Source organism: Cucurbita maxima, unplaced genomic scaffold (genome assembly GCF_002738345.1).
Source record: "Cucurbita maxima cultivar Rimu unplaced genomic scaffold, Cmax_1.0 Cma_Scf00001, whole genome shotgun sequence".
In the NCBI taxonomy this organism is placed as follows: domain Eukaryota; kingdom Viridiplantae; phylum Streptophyta; class Magnoliopsida; order Cucurbitales; family Cucurbitaceae; genus Cucurbita; species Cucurbita maxima.
In genome coordinates this window covers 2,258,643-2,286,395 of record NW_019272017.1, presented here as the reverse complement: position 1 = coordinate 2,286,395, position 27,753 = coordinate 2,258,643, and the positions used below count along the sequence as shown (strand labels likewise).

The 27,753-nt window shown below is 34.5% G+C and overlaps 3 protein-coding genes, 1 long non-coding RNA gene, 3 other non-coding genes and 1 pseudogene across 8 annotated transcripts; 3 read left to right on the top strand and 5 right to left on the bottom strand.

Moving 5' to 3' along the window:
* Positions 1–698: 698 nt before the first annotated feature.
* LOC111482849 (anti-sigma-I factor RsgI6-like) lies at positions 699–8,707 on the top strand. 2 transcript variants are annotated; one of them, XM_023128849.1, is made up of 7 exons: positions 699–884; positions 5,494–5,546; positions 5,701–5,932; positions 6,028–6,197; positions 6,312–6,410; positions 7,457–8,248; positions 8,329–8,707. In XM_023128849.1, exons 1-7 carry the CDS (start codon positions 746–748, stop codon positions 8,677–8,679), a joined length of 1,836 nt encoding a protein of 611 aa, XP_022984617.1. In that variant the 5' UTR covers positions 699–745; the 3' UTR covers positions 8,680–8,707. The 2 variants fall into 2 exon arrangements, 1 of the variants encoding a protein (XP_022984617.1); XR_002718269.1 differs by lacking the exons at positions 5,494–5,546; positions 5,701–5,932; positions 6,028–6,197; ... (1 more) ...; positions 7,457–8,248; positions 8,329–8,707 and adding exons at positions 969–1,021; positions 1,199–1,332 and having other exon boundaries at positions 752–884.
* Positions 1,008–3,643, top strand: LOC111472552 (anti-sigma-I factor RsgI6-like). Its single transcript, XM_023118185.1, has 6 exons — positions 1,008–1,021; positions 1,216–1,430; positions 1,602–1,771; positions 1,934–2,032; positions 2,362–3,153; positions 3,234–3,643. The coding sequence occupies exons 1-6, from the start codon at positions 1,008–1,010 to the stop codon at positions 3,582–3,584; spliced, it is 1,641 nt and encodes a 546-aa protein (XP_022973953.1). The 3' UTR covers positions 3,585–3,643.
* A 1,317-nt stretch (positions 8,708–10,024) lies between the features above and the next one.
* On the top strand, positions 10,025–14,096 carry LOC111482864. Its single transcript, XR_002718273.1, has 5 exons — positions 10,025–10,185; positions 11,044–11,115; positions 11,777–11,827; positions 13,386–13,461; positions 13,871–14,096. It is a non-coding gene; the product is annotated as an uncharacterized LOC111482864 (long non-coding RNA).
* On the bottom strand, positions 11,982–12,053 carry TRNAP-UGG. The gene has a single exon. It is a non-coding gene; the product is annotated as a tRNA-Pro (tRNA).
* Positions 14,097–14,108: 12 nt separating the features above from the next.
* TRNAP-UGG lies at positions 14,109–14,180 on the bottom strand. The gene has a single exon. It is a non-coding gene; the product is annotated as a tRNA-Pro (tRNA).
* Positions 14,181–15,198: 1,018 nt separating this feature from the next.
* Positions 15,199–15,270, bottom strand: TRNAP-UGG. Its single transcript has one exon. It is a non-coding gene; the product is annotated as a tRNA-Pro (tRNA).
* A 91-nt stretch (positions 15,271–15,361) lies between these two features.
* Positions 15,362–20,780, bottom strand: LOC111482858 (annotated as a pseudogene).
* Positions 20,781–22,055: 1,275 nt separating this feature from the next.
* Positions 22,056–23,371, bottom strand: LOC111485962 (cysteine-rich and transmembrane domain-containing protein WIH2-like). The gene is made up of 3 exons (XM_023132943.1): positions 23,033–23,371; positions 22,728–22,890; positions 22,056–22,340 (listed from the first exon to the last, which is right to left on the bottom strand). The coding sequence occupies exons 1-3, from the start codon at positions 23,082–23,084 to the stop codon at positions 22,295–22,297; spliced, it is 261 nt and encodes an 86-aa protein (XP_022988711.1). The 5' UTR covers positions 23,085–23,371; the 3' UTR covers positions 22,056–22,294.
* Between the last annotated feature and the right edge of the window lie 4,382 nt (positions 23,372–27,753).

Here is a 27,753-nt window from a genome sequence, read left to right as displayed (position 1 = left end):
TGACTCATACTTTATTTAAAAAAAAGTAATACGAAAAATATTGAAGTGCGGCTTAAAATAACATTTCTAAAATGACTTTTTAATCTAAATGGCAAATGAATTTTTAAAAAAACATGTATTTTTAGATAAACAAATCCTGTATACTAACAAACAATTGAATGTTCATGTGACAAATTGACTAAATATGTAATTTAATTAAGATTAATTAGAAACACAAAAACATTTTATTTACAATAATGTTCAAATTATATTACAAATAATGATATGTTTTTGTAATTTTTTTTTTTTTTTTTTTGGTACAACAAATATAAAACATTGTATTTGAATCAGCAAAAGATGAGCTATCTCAAGTTGGCAATAAAAACTTCTCCTATGCACAACGTGGACTACATGGAATAAAATTCTCAACTGAATCATCAACGTTTCTATCAATATTTTCATAAAATTGAGAACTCTTAAAAAATGTATTTTTTTTCATCATTCCTATAAAATCTACTACACCAAAATCATATAACACAAGATTTTTCCTTAATGAGTATCAAAGTTTATTAGAAATTACCACACTCTAACAATCATACAAACAACAATGTAAAAGGATGATAATGTAATTCATCTGAAGAAACTTAAAATGGTTAACCAAACATAATTTAGAAAAATCTGAGCAAAGAAAGATACCAAAAATTCTAAAAAGTCAAATATTTCCATAAGATAATAATAAATCCAAATATTGAATTTAATATATAATATGAGGAATTTGTTAGTACAGTCACCAAAACAAACATTGCTTTCAAAGGCAACTTTGTTCTTCATTTGTCATCTCAAAGTGATGAACATTTCCAGAGCTCTCAGCCTCTTTTTTCTTCCCTTCATTTTGATATTTTCAGGTTTTTTTTCCCTCTTTATTGTTACATAAGATTTTCTTTTATCATTAATTTGAGTTAACAAAATTGGTTTTGTGAGCAATTCAGGAAAGTTCATAGCCATCCAAAGTTTTTCCTATGATTATTATGCAACAACTGAGGTAAGTGTAACTCAAGATCCTAGAATTTGAAGTTGGTTTCGCTTTTGAATTCTATAATTAAACGTTCTGTGGCGATTTTATGGTTACAAATATGAACAAAATTTGCTAACATAAGTATATAATGATAATGATACATTTTTTTTTTTTGCTAAAGTTGAGAAATATCTATTAAAACAGTGTCTGGTGAAGCCAAGAGGAGTTCGTAATGGAGGAGGGATCATATTGAATCCAGAGTTCAACAATGGAATTGAAGGGTGGAAAGTGTTTGGAGGAGGCGAAATAAAGCAAGGGTCTTTGAAACAAGACAACCACATCAATAACTTCATTGTAGCTCACAAGAGGGCTCACCCAAGGGATAGTCTCTATCAGTTGGTTCATCTCCAACATGGAAAGCTCTATAGTTTCTCTGGTATGGGTCGAACTTTCTTTCCTTCTCTCGTGTTCTTTATTACAGCTAGTTATTGATCTACATGTAATTTATCAGCTTAAGCTTTTAGATCTATGTGCAATTTCTGAATATAAAATTTAATGCTCTTAAATCATACACCGTCTAATCAGAAACATGCTATAAAATAAACAGCTTGGGTTCGACTAAGTGAAGGAAGCGCACCTGTGGCTGTTCTATTCAGAAACAGTAAAGATGGTCAGATTCTTCATGGTGGTGAAACCATAGCCAAACAGGGCTGCTGGAGTTTGCTCAAAGGTGGCATTGTCTCTGATTTCACAGACCATGCGGAGGTCTTTTTTGAGGTGAATAACTTTTGCTTTCACCAACTTGGCTTGATTTAGTAGAGTACGTGGTTGGCCACTAGAGTATGCTGCAACATTCAAGCAAATCTTTTTCAAATTCATGCTCCATTCAGAATTCAATGTACTAAATGCCTATAACTTGTTTTGCTTTTGTTTATACAGAGTGAAAATACATCAGCAGAAATTTGGCTCGATAATGTCTCACTGCAACCATTTACAAAGGAGCAATGGCGATCCCACCAAGACAGTAGCATTAACGAGGTAATATAAAGAAAGAAAGAAACTGGTATAACCTTTGAATGTGCCTCCATATTGTTGGGACGATCGGCTCTTCATTAGTATGATATCATCTACTTTGAACTTAAAATCAGACGAATTTACTTTTAAGATTGATGCAAGAGTCTGGAAATGCTGACCTTACAAACTCTTGATCTTCTTCCTACTTAGCCAATGTAAGATCTTAGTCACACCCTTCATAATCTTCTCAATAAACCACCATAGAGATCTTCATGAGTTATCACCTCTAGCCAAGGTGGGACTTCAGTCCCAGAATTAACACGTACACGGAATGATGGAAACGCGTTTTGCAGGTGAGGAAAAGCAAGGTGAGGCTGCAAATAACTCAAGCAGACAACAGTAAACTAGCAGGTGCAAAAGTCTTCCTCGACCAGAAAAAACCAAACTTCCCATTTGGGGCAGGAATGAACCACCACATTCTCTCCAGCAAAGAATACCAAGATTGGTTTGCATCAAGATTTTCTTATGCCACTTTTACAAATGAACTTAAGTGGTACAGCACTGAGATAGAACCAGGCAAAGAGAACTACACCATCCCTGATGCGATGCTTGAGTTTTCCAATCAACATGGTATTTCAGTAAGAGGACACAACATTTTCTGGGACAATCCCAAGTTTCAGCCACAATGGGTCAAGTCACTCTCCCCTGCAGATTTGAAGATAGCAGCAGAAAAAAGAATCAACTCCGTGGTTAAGAGATATTCTGGAAAGTTTATCCATTGGGACGTCATGAATGAAAATGTACACTTCAGATACTTTGAGGACAAACTCGGTGAAAATGCCTCAGCAGAGTACTTCAACACAGCACATAAACTTGACAGTAAGACACTTCTTTTCGTGAATGAATACAATACCATGGAACATGCTAGTGAAACGACAGCAAGCCCAGCTAACGTAAGAAAGAAACTCTTCCAAATCCTATCATATCCCGGGAACGAAAATATTCCAGCAGGAATCGGCTTGCAGGGCAACTTCGGCCCTGATCCGCCAAACCTACCATACATGAGATCCGCATTGGACTATCTAGGATCAACAGGCTACCCCATATGGATCACAGAAGTGTTTTATTACAAAACTCCAAATCAGGTACAAAGCAATTTCTTTCAAGCATTTCATCAAACACCTTCCAGACATAACTAACAAAACTTGGTATCTTCCCCTAACAGGCACAATACTATGAGGACGTTCTAAGAGAAGGATACGCACATCCTGCAGTGAAGGGGATAATCACATTTGCAGGCCCATTATCGGCGAATTTCACTACCCTGCCGCTTGTGGATCTGAATTTCAAGAACACCCCAGCAGGAGACGTTGTCGATAAGCTTCTTGCTGAATGGAAATCGCCCAGCTTGGAAATTACAGCCGATGGTGAAGGTTTTGTTGAAGCTTTGTTGTTCCATGGAGATTACAATGTAACAGTGCAGCACCCTGGAACCAAATCCGCCACTTCTGTTAGCATTAGAGTGTCTGAAGATGCCGCTTATCAGACCTTCAATGTCCAACTCAGCCATAATTGAACCAATTGTAGTTAAATAATAATTTAACTAATAAAAATACACATGTCTATTTTCGTCTATATATTAATAAAAAAAATTAAAAGTTAATATATTTTAAATAGTTAAAAACTATTTTTAAAAATTTATAGAGAATAAATAATAAAAAATAATTAAAATAAATATATATTTACATCAATTTTATTTTATGAAATTCATGAACAAATAAACCACCTAAGTTTTAGTTTATTTAAATCCAAACCATATGAATTGGGTTGTATTGATTGGATTTTTCGGATCATCGAAATTTTTTTGAACACTCCTTATTTTAATAAACAAAATAATAAATTAATTTTTATTTATTTATTTATTTATTTTTGTTAAAATATAATTAATACAAATATGCCAAGGGTTAATTGTGAATCGTCAATGCATATTTATTTACTTTTTAATCACGTTATTATTATTTATTAATTGCAATATTCATTTAAGGACAAAGTTGGAAATATATATGTAATTAAAGTTAATTAACAGATAGAATTTTAAATAACAAAATACCGATTATCATAAAATAATTACTTTAAATATAAATATAAATAATTCCTTTTTACCTTACATGGGTGCTCCATCAAAATTAAGAAAGGGATGCATGACTAATTATTCAAAAGTATATATTTCATAATATATCATAAATTGTCACCTTTACGAGTAGATTTGAATCATCTAACTATCTCGAGATGAAAGGATCGACATAAGCATGGAGACTTAAAGTAGAAATAGGCCTAAGGAAAAATTGGCTTGAGTCGAGCTTGGTTGAGGCCGAACTAGCTCTTGCTAACTAGACTACGCATAAGGCCATTTGGACCTTTAATAAACGAAAATTTTGGCCAATCACATCACTCCAAACATAAGTAGAGATGTCGATGGATGGGACGAGGGCAAAGAAGTTTTTCTTATCCTCGCAAAATTCCACCCGGAGAATCTCCTCTTGGTTCTATAAAAATAAATGAAAAAATTTATGGGACGAAAAAAAAAAATATAGATATATATATATATATATATATATATTCTATTTCAAGTAATTTTTTACTAAATATTTTTATTTTTCAATATAATTCTATTAAAAAAGAAAAATATCTTAAAAAATTTTAAAAATATTTCACAAAAAAATAATATAGTAATGTGTATCGAGATTGGGGGCAAATGGGAAATGTAATCTCTGTCCCCAAACCCGTTTAGCTAATTGGGAAAGTTTCTCACTACTTCTTCCACCATTCCCTACCTCGTTTGGGGTGGATCTCTACGATCCCATCCTTGCGAGTTATATGAACTAACTCTTGAACTCAAGCATGGTTAGATGTCCCTCTCTGACCCGTAATAATCCAAAAGGTCAATTTGATCCTCTCTCAGTCTAACTATTAAAAGAATGGGAACAAACATCACACTAATACGAAAATAAGCTCTTTTTTCATCGAACAAATGGTGTCGGTTAAGCATATACAAGTCAAGTACATACGTTATATTCAAATTTGTGAATCAATAACTACAATTAATCAGTACTGTAAATAACGATGTAAGTAGATAAGAACAATACAATTTAAGAAACGATGCTTAACAAAGAAAATACACTATTTCTAAAAAAGGCAACGAATCAAATCTCCATAAATTATTTAACAAAATACAAGGTTATATGATCAATATCAAGGGGGATTTTTCATTAGAGTGACCAAAACAAACATTTCTTCTCATACCCAACTTTTGTTCTTCAGTTCATTTCTCAAAGAGATGAATATTTTCAGAGCTCTCACCCTCTTTTTTCTTCCCTTCATTTTGATATTTTCAGGTTTTTTCCTCTTTATTGTGTAATATAACACTAACAAGTTCGTTTTTTCATCAATTTGAGTTAACAAAATTAATTTTCTGAACAATTCAGGAAAGTTCATAACCATCCAAGGTGTCTCTTATGACTATTCTGCCACAACTGAAGTAAGTGTAGCTTAAGATTTACAAAACCTTTTGTAGGAGTTGGTCGATGAGAAAACGAGTTTTTTTTCTGCTAAATATGAACAAAACGTGCTAACCTACGTATACAATTAACATATATTTTTTTTCGAAATGATGAGAAATATCATATGAACAGTGTCTAGCTAAGCCATGGAGGGTTCATCATGGAGGAGGGATCATAGTGAATCCAGAGTTCAACAATGGAACTGAAGGATGGAAAGTATATGGAGGAGGAGAAATAAAGCTAGGGTGGTTGAAACAAGGCAACGACACCAATACCTTCATTGTAGCTCACAAGAGGACTCAACCAAGGGATAGTCTCTATCAGTTGGTTCATCTCCAATATGAAAAGCTCTATAGTTTCTCTGGTATGTGTTGATCTTTCTTTCGTTATTCCTCGTGTTTTTCAGATCTACACTCGTTGAATGTACCTTCAGTTCACTAAATTCTCGAAAATCTCTAGCTTGGGTTCGACTAAGTGAAGGGAACGCACCTGTGGCTGTTCTATACAGAAATAGTGAATGGGGTGAGGTTCGTAATGGTGGTGAAACCATAGCCCAGCAGGGCTGCTGGAGTTTGATCAAAGGTGGCTTTGTCTCTAATTTTACAGGCCAGGCTGAGCTTTTTTTTGAGGTAAATAAGTTTTGGTCTAACCAACTTGGTTTGATTTAGTTGAGAACATATGGTTGGCCTCTATTCAAAAGGTTATTTCACAGCAATGTACTATATGTTCATATGTTTATACAGAGTACAAATACGACAGCAGATATTTGGATTGATAATGTCTCACTGCAACCATTTACAAAGGAACAATGGCGATCCCACCAAGAAGAAAGTATTAATAAGGTAGTATAAAGAAACATTTAATTCAATGCAAAAGTTTCACTAGTTGTGAGATCTCAGATCGGTTGGAGAGGGGGACGAAACATTCTTTACAAGGGTGTGGAAACCTCTTAGTAGTAGACATATTTTAAAACCGTGAGGCTGATTTATGTGCCAGTAAGGATGCTAGCCCCTAGGGGGTGGATTGTAAGATCCAATATCGATTGAAGAAAGGAACGAAACATTCCTTATTAGAGTGTAGAGACCTCTCCCTAGCAGACGCGTTTTAAAACTGTGAGGCTAAACAATATGCCAGCGAGGATACTGACCCTTAGGGGATGGATTGTGAGATATCATGTCAGTTGGAGAGGGGAACGAAACATTCCTTATAAGGGTGTGGAGACCTCTCCCTAACAGACGCGTTTTAAAATTGTGAGGCTAAACAATATGCCAGCGAGGACACTGACCCTTAGGGGGATGGATTGTGAGATCGCATGTCAGTTGTAGAGGGGAACGAAACATTCCTTATAAGGGCGTGGAAACCTCTTAGTAGTAGACATGTTTTAAAACCGTGAGGTTGAGCGACGTGCCAGTAAGGACGCTAGGGGTGGATTGTGAGATCCCATATCGGTTGAAGAGGGGAACGAAACATTCCTTATAAGGGTGTGGAGACCTCTCCCTAGCAGACGCGTTTTAAAACTGTGAGGCTAAACAATATGCCAGCGAGAACACTGACCCCAAGGGGATGGATTGTGAGATCTCATGTCAATTGAAGAGGGGAACGAAACATTCCTTATAAGGGTGTGAAGACCTCTCCTTAGCAGACGCATTTTAAAATTGTGAGGTTCACGGCGATAGGAGTGATAGGATGTGGAGACCTCTACCTGAGCGAAAGTTGATCAATCAACCTAGAGGCAGATCATTCTAGATGATTGGCAACGAGTTACCATAGAAGAGAGACAACTTCTTTCTCCCTCGCCGTGCTCCCTCGTCCTCCTCTCTAACCAAGATGGGACTTCGGTCCCGCTAATAACACTTACAACATGGAATGATGGAACCAAGTTTTGCAGGTGAGGAAAAGCAAGGTGAGGCTGCAAATAACTCAACCAGACAACTGTACACTAGCAGGTGCAAAAGTCTTCCTCGACCAGAAAAAAAGAAACTTCCCATTTGGGGCAGGAATGAACAGCCATATCCTTTCCAGCAAAAGATACCAACAATGGTTTGCATCAAGATTTGATTATGCCACTTTCACCAATGAACTTAAGTGGTATAGCAATGAGAAAGTACAAGGCCAAGAAAACTATACCATCCCTGATGCAATGCTTAAGTTTGCCCGTCGTAATGGTATTAAAGTCAGAGGACACAACATTTTCTGGGCCGATCCCATTTATCAGCCAGAATGGGTCAAGTCACTCAGCCCTAAAGATTTGATGAAAGCAGCCAATAGAAGAATCAAGTCCGTGCTTAAGAGATACTCCGGAAAGTTTATTCACTGGGATGTCATGAACGAAAACGTGCACCACAGATTCTTCGAGGACAAACTTGGTGAAAATGCCTCTGCAATGTACTTCAAGATAGCACATAAACTAGATAAGAAACCGCTTCTTTTCCTCAACGAATTCAATACCATGGAACATGATTACGAAAAGAAATCAACCCCAGCTAACTACAGAAACAGACTCTTCCAAATCCTATCGTATCCCGGGAACGAAAATATTCCAGCAGGAATCGGCTTGCAGGGCAACTTCGGCCCTGATCTGCCAAACCTACCATACATGAGATCCGCATTGGACTTTCTAGGATCAACAGGCTACCCCATATGGATCACAGAAGTGTATTATCAAAAAGTCCCAAATCAGGTACAATGCAATTTCATTCAGCCATTTCATCAAACACCTTCTAGACATAACTAACAAAACTTGGTATCTTCCCCTAACAGGCACAATTCTATGAAGAAGTTTTAAGAGAAGGATACGCACATCCTGCCGTGAAGGGGATAATCACATTCGGAGGCCCATTATCGGCGAATTTCATTACCTTGCCGCTTGTGGATCTGAATTTCAAGAACACCCCAGCAGGAGACGTTGTCGATAAGCTTCTGGCTGAATGGAAATCGCCCTGTTTGGAAATGACAGCCGACGGTGAAGGTTTGGTTGAAGCTTTGTTGTTCCATGGAGATTACAATGTAACAGTGCAACACCCTGTAACCAAATCCGCCGCTTCTGTTAGCATTAAAGTGTTGGAAGATGCCGCTTGTCAGACCTTCAACGTCCAGCTCCCTGATAATTGAACCAATAATAAACAACATATTGCTGATTTTTGTTAGAAATAAGGTAACCCAAATGCAAAGTAAGCTAAATCAGTGTCTATTTTTAAAACAAGATATACTAAGTGTTATCTAATATTAATTATTTCGTTAATAAGTAATTATTTTTTCATGTTTATATTGTTTTGTGTTGTTATCGGTAAAATTAGATTAAGAGAACAAACTCAGGTTACACGAGCAATCAGAGACAAAACTAAGAGGAAAAATTCAAATGCGGGACAAAATTTAGGTCTATATAGAACAACTGGGTCACGAGGCAAACAAGAATAAAAGATTTTGTGTTGAAGCTAAAATTCTACCCTCGACCACGACATGAGACCGAGGTTGACCCTATAGTTGGCCTCTCAAGAGCACATGTCATGCATCCCCTATGTCTCATGTTGAGGATTCTGACCAGAATTTAGAATACAGATTTTGCACCGAATTGCCTCAACATTCTTTCAACATCTCCTGCAACATGATCATGTTACTTACAGTCTTGAATTGTTTCTAAATAGTGAAAACTATCATCACAGATCAACATGAGTCCTTTAAGCATGTTTTGTCTTCACTCACATACTTTCCGGTAATATTCCTAAGAGGTCATCCATCGCTCCATCTCGTGAGATTATATTATCAGTTCTATATTTGGATTAAGTTTCCAAAATGATAAATATATTGAATCAGCTGCAAAATTCATTCTCACTCAAGCAAATCAAAGAACAAACCTTTAGAGAGACGTAAGCTTATAATTCATTCAAGATTGAAACCGCATAGCATATAATCATTTTATAAAATATTAATTTTTTCAATAAACAAATTTATAAAGATTAATTAAATATTTTGTAAAATACTCTTATACAAACTCAGTGTAGTGGATATCATTGCTCACATATCTGCACATGAACGATTTGAATCAAATAATTTGTAACAATAGCAAAGTGGGTCGTATTAAAAGTGTTGTCAAGATAAGCCACCAAACGTTATCTATACATATATGTCAATTTTCAAAATTACCTAATTTAAATTTTTTATACAATAAATAATAATAATCATAGGTTTAAGTCATAGAATTCAAATTTTTGGTATTTTATTAATTTATTTTCAGTTTTAGGACATTTTATTTCCTTTTTAGCTATATTTACGTAATAGATAATTAAAGTTATAATTTTTCCACCCACTCAAAAGCTGGGCCTAAATGGGCCGAATCAATAGTGGGCCACAAAATTGGGCCTGAGATATTATTATCAAGCCCACGAAATAGCACCAGAATCACAGTGGCTCTTTACTTATTAACAGCTCTGCTCCGTTCGCCACAATTTTCCCGGGGTTGTTTGGTTGTCGAGAAAATGCAGGAAAACATTTGTCAATATAAGCTCAGAGAAGGTGAAGCGCGCTGTATTTCTTTCAGAAGAAACGCATGCAAGCTTCAAGCTAGCAGACAGGAAGAACTATCAGTTATGTGTGAAGGTTGCTGATCAAAATGACCAGGTGAAGTTACTTAAGCTCTCTGCGTTTATGTCGATTATGTTTAGTTGCTTTCTTTTTACTACGCTTGATCTTCACTTGTCCTATTGATTGAATTCACCGTCGGGAAGAGTGTGGCAGTCTGTGACGTATATCGTTCTATGTTTTTGATTGTAGAAATTTGGCTTCTATTCAAATTAGTTGATGATCAGGTTACTTGCTAATTGCTGTATCCGGTAGTTTCGTTTTGTGGCTGTAGGATGAACGAAATGTCGAAGAACGAACGATTTAATGAAGTTGTGTGTGTGTGTGTAGATTAAGAGTGATACTACACTAACTAAAACGAGCGATTGCTTACTGAACCTTTGCTATGTGATTTTACAGAATATTTTCACTTAGAAAGTTGTTAAAGAGAGCTCACTGATTATACTCTTCTCTGTTATTATCATTTCTCTTATTTCTCCCTAATTGAGGTTAAGTCTGTTTAACTCAATATGATATCAGAGCCTTCAGTCTAACGACGTCAAGGCCTTCTTCTATTTCAAGTATTGAACTCAGATTCTCTATCCCCTTTAGCAAGAGTTATATCATTAGAGACCAAGGAACTATGTGTTTCAAACAATTATTGTATTAACAACTAGAGCCTTTCGTTTGTAATATGGTAATTACCAAAACAAGAATATATTGCTCGATCAAATGCCCTATTTTTGCATATATCAAGCACAATATTTCAATTCTTAATTAGAAGATAGGATGATGTAGATCTAATCCCCATGCTGTATAAACATCAATTATTTGGTGTACTCGGCAAAGTTACTTTACTTTTGAATGGTTGATGTATTAAGATAGAATGCTTGGTTACCTCCCTTGATATGATGACAGAATGTAGGAGAGCTTCCTGGTGTGGATCCTGGCTAGCTGCATCAGGCTTCAAGCATCCATCCTTCATATCTGGTATTCATATACACCTAATCTTTTATTTAGGTTGTTTGCGTATATTCCTCTCTTGAAGAGTAAATAAAGATCTCATGGATAATTGAACGGAATTTGGTAGTTCTAATTTAAAAACGGTAAAAGTAATTTGGGTCATTATAGGAATCAAAATTGGGACCTCTCTCACACAAAGCAAGAATCATACCACTAAACCAAATGTCGGGCTTGTATATACATAGTTATTTTATTATTCTTTATTGTAATGTAGATGATACCTTCTTGATTTGGATCCATGGTACCACTTACTTGGTTTTTGGTTGATATGAAAATTATGAAAGAAAAGTCAATGAGCACATGCCAGATGAGGCGTTCTAAGAACTAAACTCAAAACCTTCCATACTGTCTTTTTTTCCCCCTTTATCAAATACGGATTTTCAATTTTTTAATCAAGAATGTCTTTTGAAAAAACAAAATTTTAGTTATAGACTTTAAATTATAACTCCTGTCTTGTGTTATAGACACAAACATGGTGTATTTAGCAAAGTTTCTTTGAATGGTTGACAAAATGAGGATACATAGTTATCTCCCTTGATTTATGAATTATCTTGTGCTTGTCTCTATGAAACATTATCAAATATTTTTAGTTGAAACATGTTGGTATACATGATAGATATACTTTCAGGTGGGATCCTGGCACAGCTGGCTGCTTATTCAATCACTCATCCTCCATTTGGTATCTCGTTTATATGAAAATTCGTAGTCTTTTATTTAGGTTGCTTGCTTACATTCTTCATATGAACTGTAAAATTTAAGGATCTCACGAATAATAGAAAGAAATTAGTAAGTTCAATTATGAAAATTAAAAAAACAAAAAAACAAAAATGAATGGGGCATTCCGAGAATCGAACTCGGGACCTCTCGCACCCAAAGCGAGAATCATACCACTAGACCAAATGCCCTTTTTGGAAATTGAATACATTTAATATATTTTATCTAGAAATGTCTTCTTGATGTTGGGTCCATGTAGTTGACCAATGTGTAATTGGCCGAGCTGATTCTTCTCGACGGTGGTTGGCAGATTTAGAGATAAAATAACGGTGGCCTGTAGAGTTTATTTCATTGCCTAGTAGCCCGTCATTTTTTAGGAATAAAAAATAAATATATGAATAACTTTTGAAAATATTGTGCAACAAAAAGCAAGAAATAATTTTATGGTTTATCTGAAAATTATGAATAGAAAGTCAATGGGCTCATGTCACCTGCGGCATTCTAAGAATTGAACTGAACTCAGAACCTCTAATACCATTGAGAATCTACCACTAGATCAAATGCCCAATTGTTAGCCTTTATCAAAAACAAGATTTTAATTTTTAATTAAGACACATTAAGATGTATATTTGATCTTTTTGTTGTGTACGCATCAATGACAATGTTCATGAGATAGGATATTTAGGTTTTTTCTTTTGATTTATGAATTATTTGGTGCTCTCTCTCTGAAATCATGATCAATTTTTATTTATTAGAATTATGAAGTTCTTACATGCTAGATGAGCTTTCCAGTTGATGGTATCAGTGCATATACACTCCTAGTCATTTTATTAGGTTGTTTACTTTCATTCCTCTCTTAAACAATGAAATATGAAGATCTTATGAATAATTGAAGGGAATTTGGAAGCTCACAGTTTTAAATATTAAAGATTGTTTGGGGCATTCCAAGAATCATACATCTAGACCAAATGCACTGTTTCAATGAATGGAATTCATCATATATATATATATATATATATATGATTAAGATTTATCTTCTTGATGTTAGATCCATGGTAAAATTGACTAATGTGTTGTTGGTAGAGTTGCTTTTTCGTGGTGGTTGGTAAGCTTATAGTTAGAATGATAGTCGACTTATGCCACATTTCATTGTCTGAACCAAACAGAATTGAGTTAGAAATAAATATATAAACATATTTCCATACCCTTATTCCACAAAAATGTTGAAAATACTGTGAGAAAGATGTTTCTTGTTGAAATGAAAATTATGAATAGAAAGTCGATGAACACAGGCCAAATGGGGCTGAGGCATTGAAAAAATGAACTCATAACCTTCTACTAGAAGATGTAGATCTAATGTTCGTATGGTATAAACATCAATTATTTGATGTACTCAGTTGTTTTTGAAGGGTTGATGAAATAAGATAGAATACTGGGTTACTTCCCTTGATTTATGAATTATCCTGCTCTCGTTTCTTTGAAACTCATGATCAAATTTTCTTGTCCTATATACATTATGACAGTGAATATAGAAGAGTTTCCTAGTGGTGATCTTGGCTGGCTGCATTCAGGTGTTCAAGCATCCATCCTTCATATCTGGTATCCATATACACTCCTAATCTTTTATTTAGGTTGTTTTATACTCTTCTCTTGAATAATAAAATATAAAAATCTTATGGATAATTGAATGGATGTAAAAGTAAATTGGATCATTCTAAGAATCAAACATGGGACCTGAAACTAGGCCAAATGTTCTGCCTGAATATATATAATTCAATTTCTTGTTCTTTATTGTAATTCAGATGATACCTTCTTGATTTTTGGATTTATGGTACAATTGACTTGGTTTTTGGTTGAAATGAAATTTTGTGAAAGGAAAGTCATGAGCACATGCCACATGAGGCATTCTGAGAATTGAACTCAGAACCTTCCATACCAAATTAAGAGTTTACCACTACAACTATTTTTTTTTTTTCAATTATTGAAACATTATCAAATAATTTTACAGGTTTACATGATTGATATGCTTTCGAGTGGGGATCCTAGCACTATTGGCTGCCTATTCAAGCATTCATCCTCCATCATTTGGTATCTCATTTATATGTAAAAATTTTCTTAGTCTTTTATTTAGGTTGCATGTCTACATTCTTCATATGAACGGTAAAATATAAACATCTCATGAATAATAGAAAAAAAAATTGGTAAGTTCCCTTATGAAAAATGATTTAGAAAAAAAAAAGATGAATGGGGCATTCCGAGAATCGAACTCGGGACCCCTCGCACCCAAAGCGAGAATCATACCACTAGACCAAATGCCCTCTTTGATTAATGTGTAGTCGGTGAATTTACATTTTCAATAATGGTTAGCAAGTTAAGAGGTAGAATAATAGTTGTAGTGTTTATCTCATTGTCTAGTAGACAGTCATTATTGAGGAATACCAATAAAGTAGGAAGATCTTATGAACAATTGAATGGAATTTGGAAGTTCACTGTTTAAAATAGTAAAAATTATTTGGGGCATTCCAAGCATCAAACTAGGAACCTCACAAATCCAAAGCGAGAATCACACAATTAAATTAAATACATTGTTATGATGAATAGAATTCATTTAAATAATTTTTATTGTAATGAACTTGATGTTGAATCTATAGTAAAAATTAAAAATTTGTAGTTGATAGAGCTGCTTTTTCAGTGGTGGTTGGTAAGCTTATGGGTAGAATGATGGTCAAATGTCCTTTAAATGATTGATGAAATAAGATAGTAGGATACTTAGGTACTTTCCTTGATTAATGACTCATCCTCTCGTCTTTTCGGAACTCATGATCAAATTTTCTTGTTCAAGTTATAATGTTTACATTACATGAGGACAGAATATAGAAGAATTTGCTAGTGGGGATCTTGGTTGCTGCATTTAGGTGCTCAAGCATTCATACTTCATATTCGGTATCCATATATACTCCCATTCTTTTATTTAGGTTGTTTGCTTTTATTTTAGAATCAAACTTGAGACCTCAAAGGAATATCACTACGCCAAATGTTCTTCTTGAATATACATAATTCATTTTAATTCTTTATTGTAATTGAGGTGATACCTTCTTGATTTTGGATTTGTGGTACAATTATCTTGGTTTCTGGTTGAAATGAAAATTACGAAAGAGAAGTTAATGAATACAGAATTTTAGTTTTTTAGTCATTACTTTTTTAAAGACAAAGTTTTAGTTTGACTTAATAAATTACAGATCTAGTCTTGTGTTGTATGCACATCAACAACAGATCTCAGGAATAAAAGAAAGGAGCTGGAAAGTTCATCAATGGAAATGATGTAAAAGCATGGATGGGGCATTCCGAGAATCGAACTCGGGACCTCTCGCACCCAAAGCGAGAATCATACCACTAGACCAAATGCCCTGTTTGTTTTAATATGCTTAAAAGTTAAAATTTATTCTTGACTTAAATGTTGTTGGTTGCGCAACTTTAGAATAGCGTTTATTTCATTGCCTGGCAGCCAGTCATTATTGTTGAATAACAAATAATTGTATAAAAAAAAAGCTTGTTTACACTAATTTCAACTTCAAAGTTGGAGGACAAGCTTAGCCTATCAAAATAAACAATGGTAATAATTGATCAACACCAGAAAGAGCATTAGATGAAGCCCACAGATTTGCTATACTACAAGAAATATACATTTTTTACATGCAACTAACTAAGCCCATGGCAACTTCCCTTGTTTAGATATCCAAGTCTGACCCTGTTGCTCGAGTTGCCCAAAAAGTGGTTGAAAATGATGGGCGAGGAGTTGCTTATAATGCTCTACTGATAGCAAATGCAGAACATGTCCGATCAAATTAAGAACAGCGCCATAACTCCTCCAAATCAGGTCTTGCTTTCCATCAACTCGAACCATCTGCTAAGATGTACCAAAAGGAGAAGCATATAAGAATAGAGTTCTGAGATGTTCGTTAAACTCGAAACAGTCATAAAAATCATCTTTTTGTTTTAACAAATTTAAAATTATTCGTTTTTAGTATTCAAAACTCGACGTAGTTGTTTCGTTCCTTGAATTACTTCCCGTATTTTACACTATGGTCCCTTCAAGTAGTCAACTCAATGGTAAAGATAATAATGTGGATTCTATAAATTGTCACATCCCTCTTGTATAATCATATTAGAAAAGGATCAAAATTATTTGACTCATGAAATTAAGAAACGAAGAAATAGATATTAATGCATTTTCAAGTTTTCAACAGTACGTATTATGCAGTTTTACCATCTTCGGAAGATTTCTTCCTTTCAGTGTCTTCATTGCAGCTTCTGCAAATGATTGTGCTGCTGCAGCATCTGCTTCAGCTGCCTCGGTTTCCCTTGCAGCCTCTTCGGCCTCTGCTATTGCTGCTTCGGCTTCTGCAACTGCTCGAGCAGCAACAGCAGCTGCCTCTTGTGATGTCATGGTCCTCATCTTCGCCAATTTGAGATCCATTTGAGCTTTTGCCAGTGTACACATTTCATCTCTGTTATTTCTCATAGAGGCTCTATGCTGGTCGTCCAACAATAACATAGAGCCCCTTCTCTCGCAAGAAGACACCGTCGGAGCAAGCCTGTATCTCCGTTAAACCTGGACAAAAAGAAACTCAACTAAGAAGCAATCATGCTAGGTACCCATGAAATCTAGCATATGAAAGAAAGTACAAAGATTCACAACAATATTTATAACAAAAAATGTGGAAGATTAAAGTCGAACAAAATTTGTCATCCCCTCAAGTGTTTCTACAATGAAAATTAAGATGCATGCTCTCGAGAATACAGCCATAAAACAAGAGATTTTTCAGAACTCCAGTCCAGCCTACCCGATTGGTATAATCTAGAATACACTCTCTGTCTTTACCTAACTTAGTAGTAGGCGATTAGTGACCCTATTTGTATGCGCATTCAGATGGCACGTTCCAAGTTCTCCTGCAACGAGAACTTAAGACATGGTTGATTGATAGTAAGTTGAAAGAATAAAGGAATCAATCACAGGTTGGTTGAATATTGAGTTCCGCTTAGGCTACATATTCTGTTTACGCGCTACTAAGCCGGCACACAGGATCTTATATGGATTTCGTTCCCTTTTGAGAACACCTTCTTTCTTACTAGTACAGTAAAAGCCTGATGCAAATAGACCGAAAAAAGAAGATTTATTTGTAGATGAGTTGTAGTCGATTCGCCCCTTATGTTATGGCGTGTCTCACGCTTAGTCACTTGTGGGATTTGAATAAAAATTACCATACTAACGCAGTTACAAATAAAAACCTCACAATTACCGACAACAAAACAAATCAAAGCATTGAGATCTTCTACATGTCCAGCTCTATCACTCATTAAACTTAATGTAAAATTCGTCCTCGTCTTGGGCGAAATAGTCCAAAAGGATAACTAAAATTCCAACCAGCCTCACAACTCCACCAAAGGAAGTTGATATATATCATCACATAATATAGGAGTACAGTACAGAAACTAAAGCATTCCACAATAAGAAACCAAAAATTAAGAACAAAGAGCTCAAATCAGAATAACTTCAGAGTTCTTTTTTTTTAAAGAAAGAAATCAACAATGAAATGTCAGATTAGCTTACCTTAACCAGTTTACCACTAGCTGTTAAGAACTTCAATTTCGATGATAACAACCGCTTGAAGTCTGGAGGAGCCCAGTACTGATCCTATTGATGCAAGGGGAAAAAAAAAATAAATAAATAAAGGAACTCATCAATAGCAGCAATTTAAAAAACAACCAAACAAACAAACTTCTACTGAGGATGATGAGTTAATTGTGAAGATTAACTAAACAGAGCATGGCTAGTCTTTCTGTTTCTGCTTCACCTTTGGTGAATAACAGAACACTTGTATTCGTGGCAAACTCACGAAACTCGGGTATAGGAAGTGTGTGTTAGTATTTCTTCGCCACAAAAGCTTTACGTGCTTCAACGCTAATATCATCCATTTAATTATCGATCCCACTGGTTTTTAACTTCTTTTTCAATGTTCTGTAATGGTTAAGCCATGGAGAGGTTTGACTAATTCCTAAATTGGGGGTATAATTTTATTTCTGAAAGTTTGGGATGCTAGCATAAATGAACATTTGCCTTTGATTTTCTCCTTGAATTGATAAGAAATTGAAGAAAAACTACCTCTATATATGCTATTCTTAATAGAGCCACTACGTTCTCTCAAGGTAGAAATTGCCTCAATTATAAGATTGTCTAACCTGTAAAATGAAAAACAAGTTAAACGCCTTTCTTCTACCAAATGTGTATCACATCAATGCATGTTTCAGATATCCCACCTATGACAATCTACATTGCATCTCTTTCTGTTCTTTCTACTTCTTTTTCTTCTTCTTCTTCTTCTTCTTCTTCTTCTTCATCTTCCTCTTCTTTTCTGTTCAAAAGAGGGCATAAGATACATTTATTTAGACTAGGAAGATAAGATTTCTTCTTCGAGTTAGCAGGCATAGCCCTTTTGATTCTTGAAATAAATAATGCTCATCAGATGTTCTTAACTCCCAAGTTCCAAGTAATACGACGGAGTCCATGGCTTAAGATTGGATCATTCAATAGAATATTAAAAAAAAAAAACCAATCCCGCTATTCATAATACATAATACCAAAATCATAATTGTAATAGCTACTATCCCTAGCATGACTCAACAAATTAAGACATTCTACAATTGTCCTAAAGATAAAAAATTTTGTGATATCCCGCATTGGTTGGGGAGGAAAACGAAACACCCTTTATAAGGGCGTGGAAACCTTTCCCTAGCAAACGTGTTTTAAAGCCTTGAGGGGAAGACGAAAGGGAAAGTCCAATCTGCTAACGGTGGGTTTGGGCCGTTACAAATGGTATCAGAGTCAGACACCGGGCGATGTGCCAGCGAGGAGGTTGTTCCCCGAAGGGTGTAGACACGAGGCGGTGTGTCAATAAGGACGAGGGAGTGGATTTGGTAAGGATCCCACATTGATTGAAGAAAGGAACGAGAGCCAGCGAGGATGCTGGTCCCTGAAGGGGGGTGGATTGTGATATCCCACATTGGTTGGGGAGGAGAACGAAACACCCTTTATAAGGGTGTGGAAACCTTTCCCTAGCAGACGCATTTTAAAGCCTTGAGGGGAAGCCTGAAAGGGAAATCCCAAAAAAGACAATATCTGCTAGCAGTGGGCTTGGGCCGTTACAAATTCAAATTTCAACTTCGACATTGTTGAACTCAATAAAAGTATATCTACTAAGTTGTGGGAAAACAAAATTCAAAATGTTCAAGAATAATCAAATGATAAGTTACAAAGCACTTGTCCACAGAAATAAGAACTCAAATAAACGCGACAGAAAAACAATGAAGAATTTGACCAACCTTACATTTGATAGCTTTGGACCAGCTATCTGCTTGATGTCCAAGGAAAGGGAAACAGTCTTAGCTTCCGGAAATTCATCTTCGCTTTGGACAGCAATACCTTGAGCCACAGTACTCTCATCTTTTTTAGGAGCATGCGATCTCTTAAGTGCCAACCTCGCCTTCTCTCGGGATCCCCAGCCATTAGCCATGACGCTCGTGTTTATCCACTTATCCTTTTTCATTATTGACGCACGTATTAATCTATCTATCAGTTAAATTTACGCGCAAAACAATTTCTCTTTCAACAGATTCTAAGAAAAACTAGAACTTAACATAAAGAGTTGCGGAATAATATGCTCTAGACTACTAAAACACCATTATTTACCTTGAGATCAACATTTGAACGAAGATACAGTACATCACTGAATTCAGGATCCTTAAGTATTGTTTGCCACTTTCCAGCTCCATGTTTAACAACTCCAGCCTTCAGGGCTGTTTCTTCTTGGTTAGTCCATTTCTGTTTCGGAGCACCCATCAAAAGCAGCAGAAAGAAGGCTCACACCAAGGGCCAACTACATTTTTTCACATCAGAAAATAATTATTTAGAAACAAAAAGGAACAGATTTGTTTTCATATCCAAAACATCCAAAGAGAACACATGAAGAGAGTCTAAGCTTTCATCCAAGGTCAAATGTGAAGATTAACTAATTACTTCGCATCAAAGTTGAGGATAACAAAAACTTGAAAAGAAAAACATCCAAAACCTGGCCACAATCTCAAAAATATATATTCAAAAGATTGAAAAAAAAAATCAACCTAAACTGACTGAGACATTGCAACCTCCACCCAGACGGACAAAGGTTCATATCTCCAGCTCCGCAAGTTGTTGCACTAAAAAGACAAAAAAAAAATGAGAGAACTACTAACGTGATAAGAAGTCTACCAGTGTTTAAGCCAATCAGCCGGAAGTAGAGTATGTCCTAGAATTCATAGGATCAATACCACATATAAAAAGAAGAAACATCGGCTCAAACGGAAGGACCACGCCATTGAATCGTCAAATCTCCTAATTGGTCGCGAATCGCAAAAACAAAGACCGTTCAATCAAAGTCCGGATAATCCAATCCGGCCGGAACCGAAATCCTGTGTTTCAACTTTCAAACAATTTATCGATTTTCAACGTTTTTCCTTTCGTCTTCAACAATCAAATCAAATTCGATCAGAAGCAAGGCCAAAACCCTATTCTCCAAAGTAAGGTCATTCGAATTTAAATAACCATTTTGCATCAATTTCCACATGCTTGCTCCGATTGCGAAAACGATCAAATCAGAGCAAACACTTTCAAACTCCAAGGAGACAGACGAATACCTCAGTTAGGTTTTCCGAGCACGGAACATTCAAAGTTCAGTTGAAATTTGCAGCAATGGCCGTAAAATTCACCCACTCAAATTCTCTCAATTGCTCGTCTCGATTCATATATTTATATATTTTCCTGAGCCTCCCTGTAATTTTTCCGGGAAAACCACTTTTATCATGCGCAGATTCAGCTTCCAGACGCAATCCTAATTTTGTTTTTCAAAACCCTATTTGTATTAATTTTTTGTTTAAATTATGTGTTTAATTATTTTCTTTACAAAAAGAGTTAAAAAAAATATATCAATTTTCATCCTACTAAAATTATAACAATTTAATTTATTTACTTTCAATTTATAACCATACTTAAAATTTTATTTTATTATATGATTTTAAAAATTAATGGTAATTAAAAACTAAAGGTCAAAATTATTTAATAATAAATTTGTATATTTAATTTTGATAGATTTTTTTTTTTCTTTTACAGCAATATCTAAAACGTTAAAAATTTGATCATATTGCAACAAGTGAATTACGCCAATTCATTCTTGCGTCGCCTACCGCCAAACAATGTATGCTCAAGCCTTTGGCCCAATACAAAAAGAAAGTTTTAGAAAACGGGATCGCCTATAGTCAAGCAATGTATGCTCGAGCCTCTGACCCCAATATAAAAAGAAAGTTTTAGAAAACAGGGGTCGCTTACAGCCAAGCAATGTATGTTCGAGCCTCTGGCTCCAATACAAAAAGAAATTTTAGAAAACGGAGGCAGATAGATGTCAAAATAGAGTTTTGAAGGATTGAAATTTATGCTATATAATGCAAGCAAAAATGCAACCATTTACATTTACACTGCATATAACTATCTAAATAAAAATCTAATTCAAAATTAAGGGGATATACATACCAAAATTCAAAAATTAAACCACCACAAATTTCAAATTTTCAAAATTTGGAAGCTAAATTTATAAGGTAATTAAACTTTTTGTTTTAAAAATGGTACAACGTTTATTTGTCAACTCCCATATTTTTTTGTTATGAATTATTAGCAATTTTTCTAAAAATATCGGGGCCATCAACTATAATCATTTAAAACGTTGGGGGCATTGAAGGCATCATGAAGAATCGTGGTGTTATGATGCGATGGCGCCCGCATGCGACACCAACATGCCGTGGGTGGGCGGGACAAGGACGGGGCAGGGGCACCCATTGCGCTACTCACCATATATTCTCCTGCTTCGCTGGCCACCACATCTCTAAAAGGCAATCTGGTTTGAAGGTCTAATTTTTCAAGGGTGTAGTCCAATCGAAATGATGCGATTCACATGAAAACCCAAAAACTTCACCAACATAACAAGGTATATCAATGGAGTTAGTCCAATATCATGAACTGTAAAATTTGGAATCATATCTGAAGAACACAGATGATCCAAAAAGAAACCCATCAATCATAGGAAACCGTGAGAGAGAGAGAGAGAGAGAACAGAGAATCGGGGAGAGATGGTATTATTTATTATGAAAAATGTAGAGAGTTGAAGAGAAGGAAACGAAGAACAAGCACTAAACTAGAATATTATAATAAAACGCAAGTAATTAAATCATCAACTCGATTGTTTTTCCATTTTTTTTTTCTTTGCATTCAGAGAAAAGCTTACTGAGAGATCGATCTTCTTAAGACTTGGAAGCACAGCATAATATAATAGTAAATGGATGATTCTGTTTAGAAGCAGGCGTCAAGCAGGCAGCAACAGCACAGCGCAGCTAAACTGCAGAGTTCATATTAGACACAAAATTAGTTATAACAATCTAATATGAAGGATTCAATTGTACCAAATGTCTAGCGTAGTTTGAGCATTTTTGTAATCAATGAAAGCTCAATGGAAAATGTTAATGGATTTAAGAAGGTGAACGATGAGATTTGAAAAGTTTGAATGACTTTACTTGGGAGGCTAATTGGGGGTTAATTTGGGGATTTCAACTGGCGATAATTCCAAGAAAAACGTCTCCGATGAGAGGAGGCTAAACTCTTTACCGATGAAACTCAGTTTCCGATACCAAATCATCGGAATCCGATTCAGATCAGATCCGAGTTCAGCCGCCATGAACAAAAAGATAGAGAAATCAAAGAGAGAGAGAGAGAGAGAGGGATTTACCAGCCTTCCATGCAACCAGGGCCGCTGTTCTGCTGTTGTTGAGGAGGAGGTTGCGCGTACTGAGGAGCGTAAGGCGGAGGGTATCCCTGCGGCGGATAAGATCCGGGAGGAGGATATCCCTGTGGCGGATAAGCATCCTTTGGATAACCTTCTGGCGGATAACCTGAAAAACCACCACCAAAACCCTAAATCAACACAAAAGAACATCCAGATCTACAATCGCACACCACAAACCCCCTTGTTTCAACTCCAAAACTCCAAACCACCAGAACACCAAAAAAAAAACAATAGAAACGACGAAATACCTTGAGGCGGAGGCACTCCAACCGGAGGCTGACCTTGATTATAATAACTCATCCCTTCTTCCTCTTGAAATCAACCACAGACGATGAATCCCCCGACGAACACAACGAAACCAGACAGTACCCTTCTCCGCCGGACGACGACGACGACAATAACAAAAGCGGCCGGATTCACAGAATGAGAAACGAATAAAGGAGAAAGAGTTAAATGAGAAGATAGCGTTGGTCGGATTTATATATACAATCAAGAAAGTAGAGTTGAGATTACCGAGAGAAAGGGTTTTGTTTGTTCGCTGCGAATCCGGGGAGGCTTATCTCTAATCAGTCTTCTCAACTCAACTTAATTTTTTAATTAATTAAGGAGTTGACAAAGGGGTCTATGATTTTGACACGTAATGACATTGGAGGTTGAGGATGGTGACAATTGACGGTGTGGATCTTTTCCTTCAACATTAAGGAATTTTTTTATTAAAAAATTAGTTTTTCTTGTGGGAGTTTTAAATGGAAAGTAAGGTAAAGAGCCGCGTGTGGAACGCGTACATGGATGAAGAATCTCCTCGCTAGACTTCGAGTCTTCAACTCTGTCGTTTTGACCAATTATTATTTTCTCGCCTTTTTTATTTATTTTTTCTTTTTGCTCTTCCTAATATTATTATATTTAACCGAAAAAATCAAACGTCAAATATTCTTAATTTTTATACTAATTTAAAAAATAGGATATGACTAAGTTGGACTACTAACCCTCTTTTTCAAATCGATGAAATTGACCCGATTTTCTAAAAATTCAGTCGAATCCAAATTGAAAAAAAAAATTAACTGTACACGACTAGTTTGGATTGGGTATATAAGATCTCACATCAGTCGAGAAGAGAACTAAACATTCTTTATAAGAGTGTGGAAACTTCTCTTAAAACCCGTTTTAAAAATCTTGAGAGAAACCCCAAAATGGAGAGTCCAAAGAGGATAATATCGGTTAGCAATGGGCTATGCCCGTTACAAGGTAACCCAAGTTGATTAGGTTCTCGATAAGTTATATGAACATCCCTAAAAATTACTCCCATTTCAAATTTTAATTTTAATTAAATTAATATTAAAAAATTAGTATCTCAATTCCAAAATTATCGTTGAATTCCAAAAATTACATTAATACCCTTGAATCTCTCTACACCATATTTCACCTCATTCTTCCATGATCAAGGCACTCCAAAATTACTCCTAAATGCAAAATTACTTGTAACTAACAAAAGAAAAGTTTATTTAAATATAATATTTTATGTACAAAATCTAATAAATTTAATTTAGAGGTCAAATGTCAAATATAAATTAATTTTAGTGATGTCATCCTCTCAAATTCAATACTTTAACTTAAAAAAATAAAATAAATTTAAAAATATTATAGACGCCAAAATTTTCGGATTAAAATATACATTTACTATATTTAACCGTATATAATAATATTAATTAATTCATAAAGGACTCATCAATTTGATTACGACAATTCACTTAAATCGACTCCAAAAATAATAAAAGGAAAGAGAGAGAAACAATTTTATATATAAAATAGAGAATAATTGAGGAATATTAAATCATTATTCTTTCTAATTTTAAATTCAAATTTTGACTTTTATTTTTTGATCGTCCTATTAAATATAATATTAATGCGAAAATATAACGAAAAAAATAAAAATAAGAAGGAAAATATGATTAAATTTAAATTTAGCTCTATTTAATTTTTAAATTTGATATTTATTGTATTTTTTTATCTCAACTTCTTGAATTAAAATTTTAATTTATCATCGACTATAAAAATCAATTTAAAAAGTAATAAAAAAATCAAATAACAATTAAATTTAAATTTAGTTAGAAATTTTAGGAATGAGAATTGAATTTTACCAAAATAAATAAAAAGGAAAGAATTTGAATGATATTCCAAATTGGGTTACTTCTAGACAAATTCAGATAAAGCCCAGAAGTTTCCGGGAACCCAGGCAGCACGTGGTGGTTCGCACGTGCGAGCCTCTTTCTTTTTGTCTACTTTATTTAGAAGACCATAACGAATTTGGTATTGGGAAAGTGGACCCGGTCCAACCATTAAATCCACCTCAACTTTTAATAAAGTAAGGGCTAAATTTGTAATTCACCATTAAAAATTTAAATAATTATAATTTATTTAATCTGCTCATAAAACATTTATTGTCATTATATAAAAAAAGATTGTTATTTGGATTAATTTTTTTAGATGGGGCAATTTTGTAATATGACTACAAATAAGAGAAAATGTGTAAATAACGGAGAAATTGGGTACAAATTTTAAAAATAAGCATCACTTTATCAAATGTTATTCCTTTTCATATAATGTAATGTGACAGCTAAGCTTCCCACCAAACTTTGGATTACATGGAGAATAAAAGGAATGTGGACCAAACTTTTCCATGATGCCCCACACATAATCATATAATTACATGGACTTTAAATTAATTCAAGTTGTCAATACTATATATTATATACAATTTATTTATTTTATGATTTTTTAAAATAAAATTTTAAAGATTGTCGAGAGAAGATATTTTAATAAAAGTTTGGTAATTACCTTGGGATAATCGAAGAATTACATCGCTAACACTGACACTGATATGGGCTCATATATGGGCCTAAAGGGTTGGGCTTGGATCTTGTTACTTTTGGGCTTAATCCATTGAGTCTTGATTCACAAATCTATTGATTATACACTAAATCCAAGCCGATATTATCCGGTAACATCCCAAGTTCACTGCTAGAAGATATTGTCTTTCTTGGGCTCTAATAACTTTGACACTCTCCGAAATTATCTTGTTGTCCTGTAACATCCCATGCTCACTGCTAACCGATTTTGTCTTTTTTGGGCTTTCCCTCAAGTTAATAGCTCAAGCTCACTGCTAACATATATATATTCTCTTTGGGTTTTCTTTCAAGGTTTTAAAACGGGTCTACTAGGGATAGGTTTCCACATTCTTATAAGAAATACTTCATTCTCCTCTTCAACCAATATGAGATCTCTTAATCCACCCCCTTGGAGCCCAAAGTTCTTGTAGGCACACCACCCAATGTCTAACTATGATACCATATGTAACAACTTAAGCTCACCACTAACAAATATCATTCACTTAAGCCCATTACCTATCACTGCTGATCTCACCATTTTTAAAACTCATTTATTAGGAGAGAGATTTTCACACACTTATAAGGAATGTTTCGTTCTCCTCTCCAACAATGTGTGATCTCACATATCCCTTATATATATGTTCAACTTGGACGTGCTAATATATATATATATATATTTTAGTAAGAAATAAAAATTTGACTTTCTAATATTTTGATCGAGAATCACACGAGATTTATTCTTCTTTGTGTCGAGGAAAGAGCGTGGGAGTGGGTGATTTTTTTTTTTTTTTTTTTTTAATGTTAATTTGAAGAGCTAATTAAGAAGAATTAGTGTATGGTTGTTGAAGAAACCAATGCTTGCTTTCTAGATTTAGGTTTAGGTAGGTGATCCATGCCCATGGCTTCTCTTATATTTAGGTTAAAATTAATTAATCTCATTTGACTTTGTAATCAAAACTAAATAAACCTAAAAACTTTATTTGGTTTGACATACGTGCATGTCGGTTTTAGATATTTCATCTATTTTAATTGATTAGATAAAAAATTTCAAACAATTTTCTATCGACGTTTTTTCCATATCTAGCTTTAGAAGCTATTAATATTTTTCAAGAGAGTTAAAAGATTCATATTACGACCACGATATTCGAGCTTATAACATCATGGTTCAAGATTGAAATGAACCATGGTTAGTTCAACTTCTATGAAGAATTCTTCGACCTCCCTAAGATATAATAATATAGTTAAATTATTATATCCTCGTCTCACTTTTTGACTCCGTCTCGACTTGATCTTAGTAAATAGAGAGTTTTTATCTTTGATGTCGAACAGTACTTCAAAGCCACAATGACTTGTACTGACGACAAGAAGGTGACCGTAGCCTCGATATATCTCATAGACGACGCAAAACTATGGTGGCGTACGAAGGTGCAAGACATCGAGGATGAATTGTGCACCATTGACTCGTGGGAGAACTTTAAGAAAGAGTTTGAGAAATGGAGATGAAATAGGTAATACAAACTGACTTATTTTTTATTTTTTTTACATTTAATAAAAAAAAATAATAAAAAAAAACTTAAAAAATGTAAATTATGCATTCCATCCATAATTTAAACAAGAAAAATAATAAATTATGCGAAATAATATATTTTTTATCACTTATTTACTAAAATTATGAAATTGCATTTTTTATTTTATTTTAATGAGCAAAACAACCAGTTTACAATGGTAAATATATAATATATATTTTCTTAAAAAATGCATATAAATATTTTTAAAAACAACATAAGCTATAGACATAATCATAATAATTTTCTTTTAAGTAATGGATTATTAATATAATTAATAATTAACTTGTATATTAATTAAAGAAGAAATCACTAATTGACACGTGTTCATCAAATTGTTATTATGACACTACACTCATACTCTGTCCAATTAAAACCCAACATGTTATCATTTTCACTGAAATTATTTTTAATAATTGATTCGAAATAATTTTTTTTAGTCAATTAAAATGTTCGATGAAGAATAATAAATTTTCTTTAATACAAAGTCATAAATATATATAATATTATATAGTATTT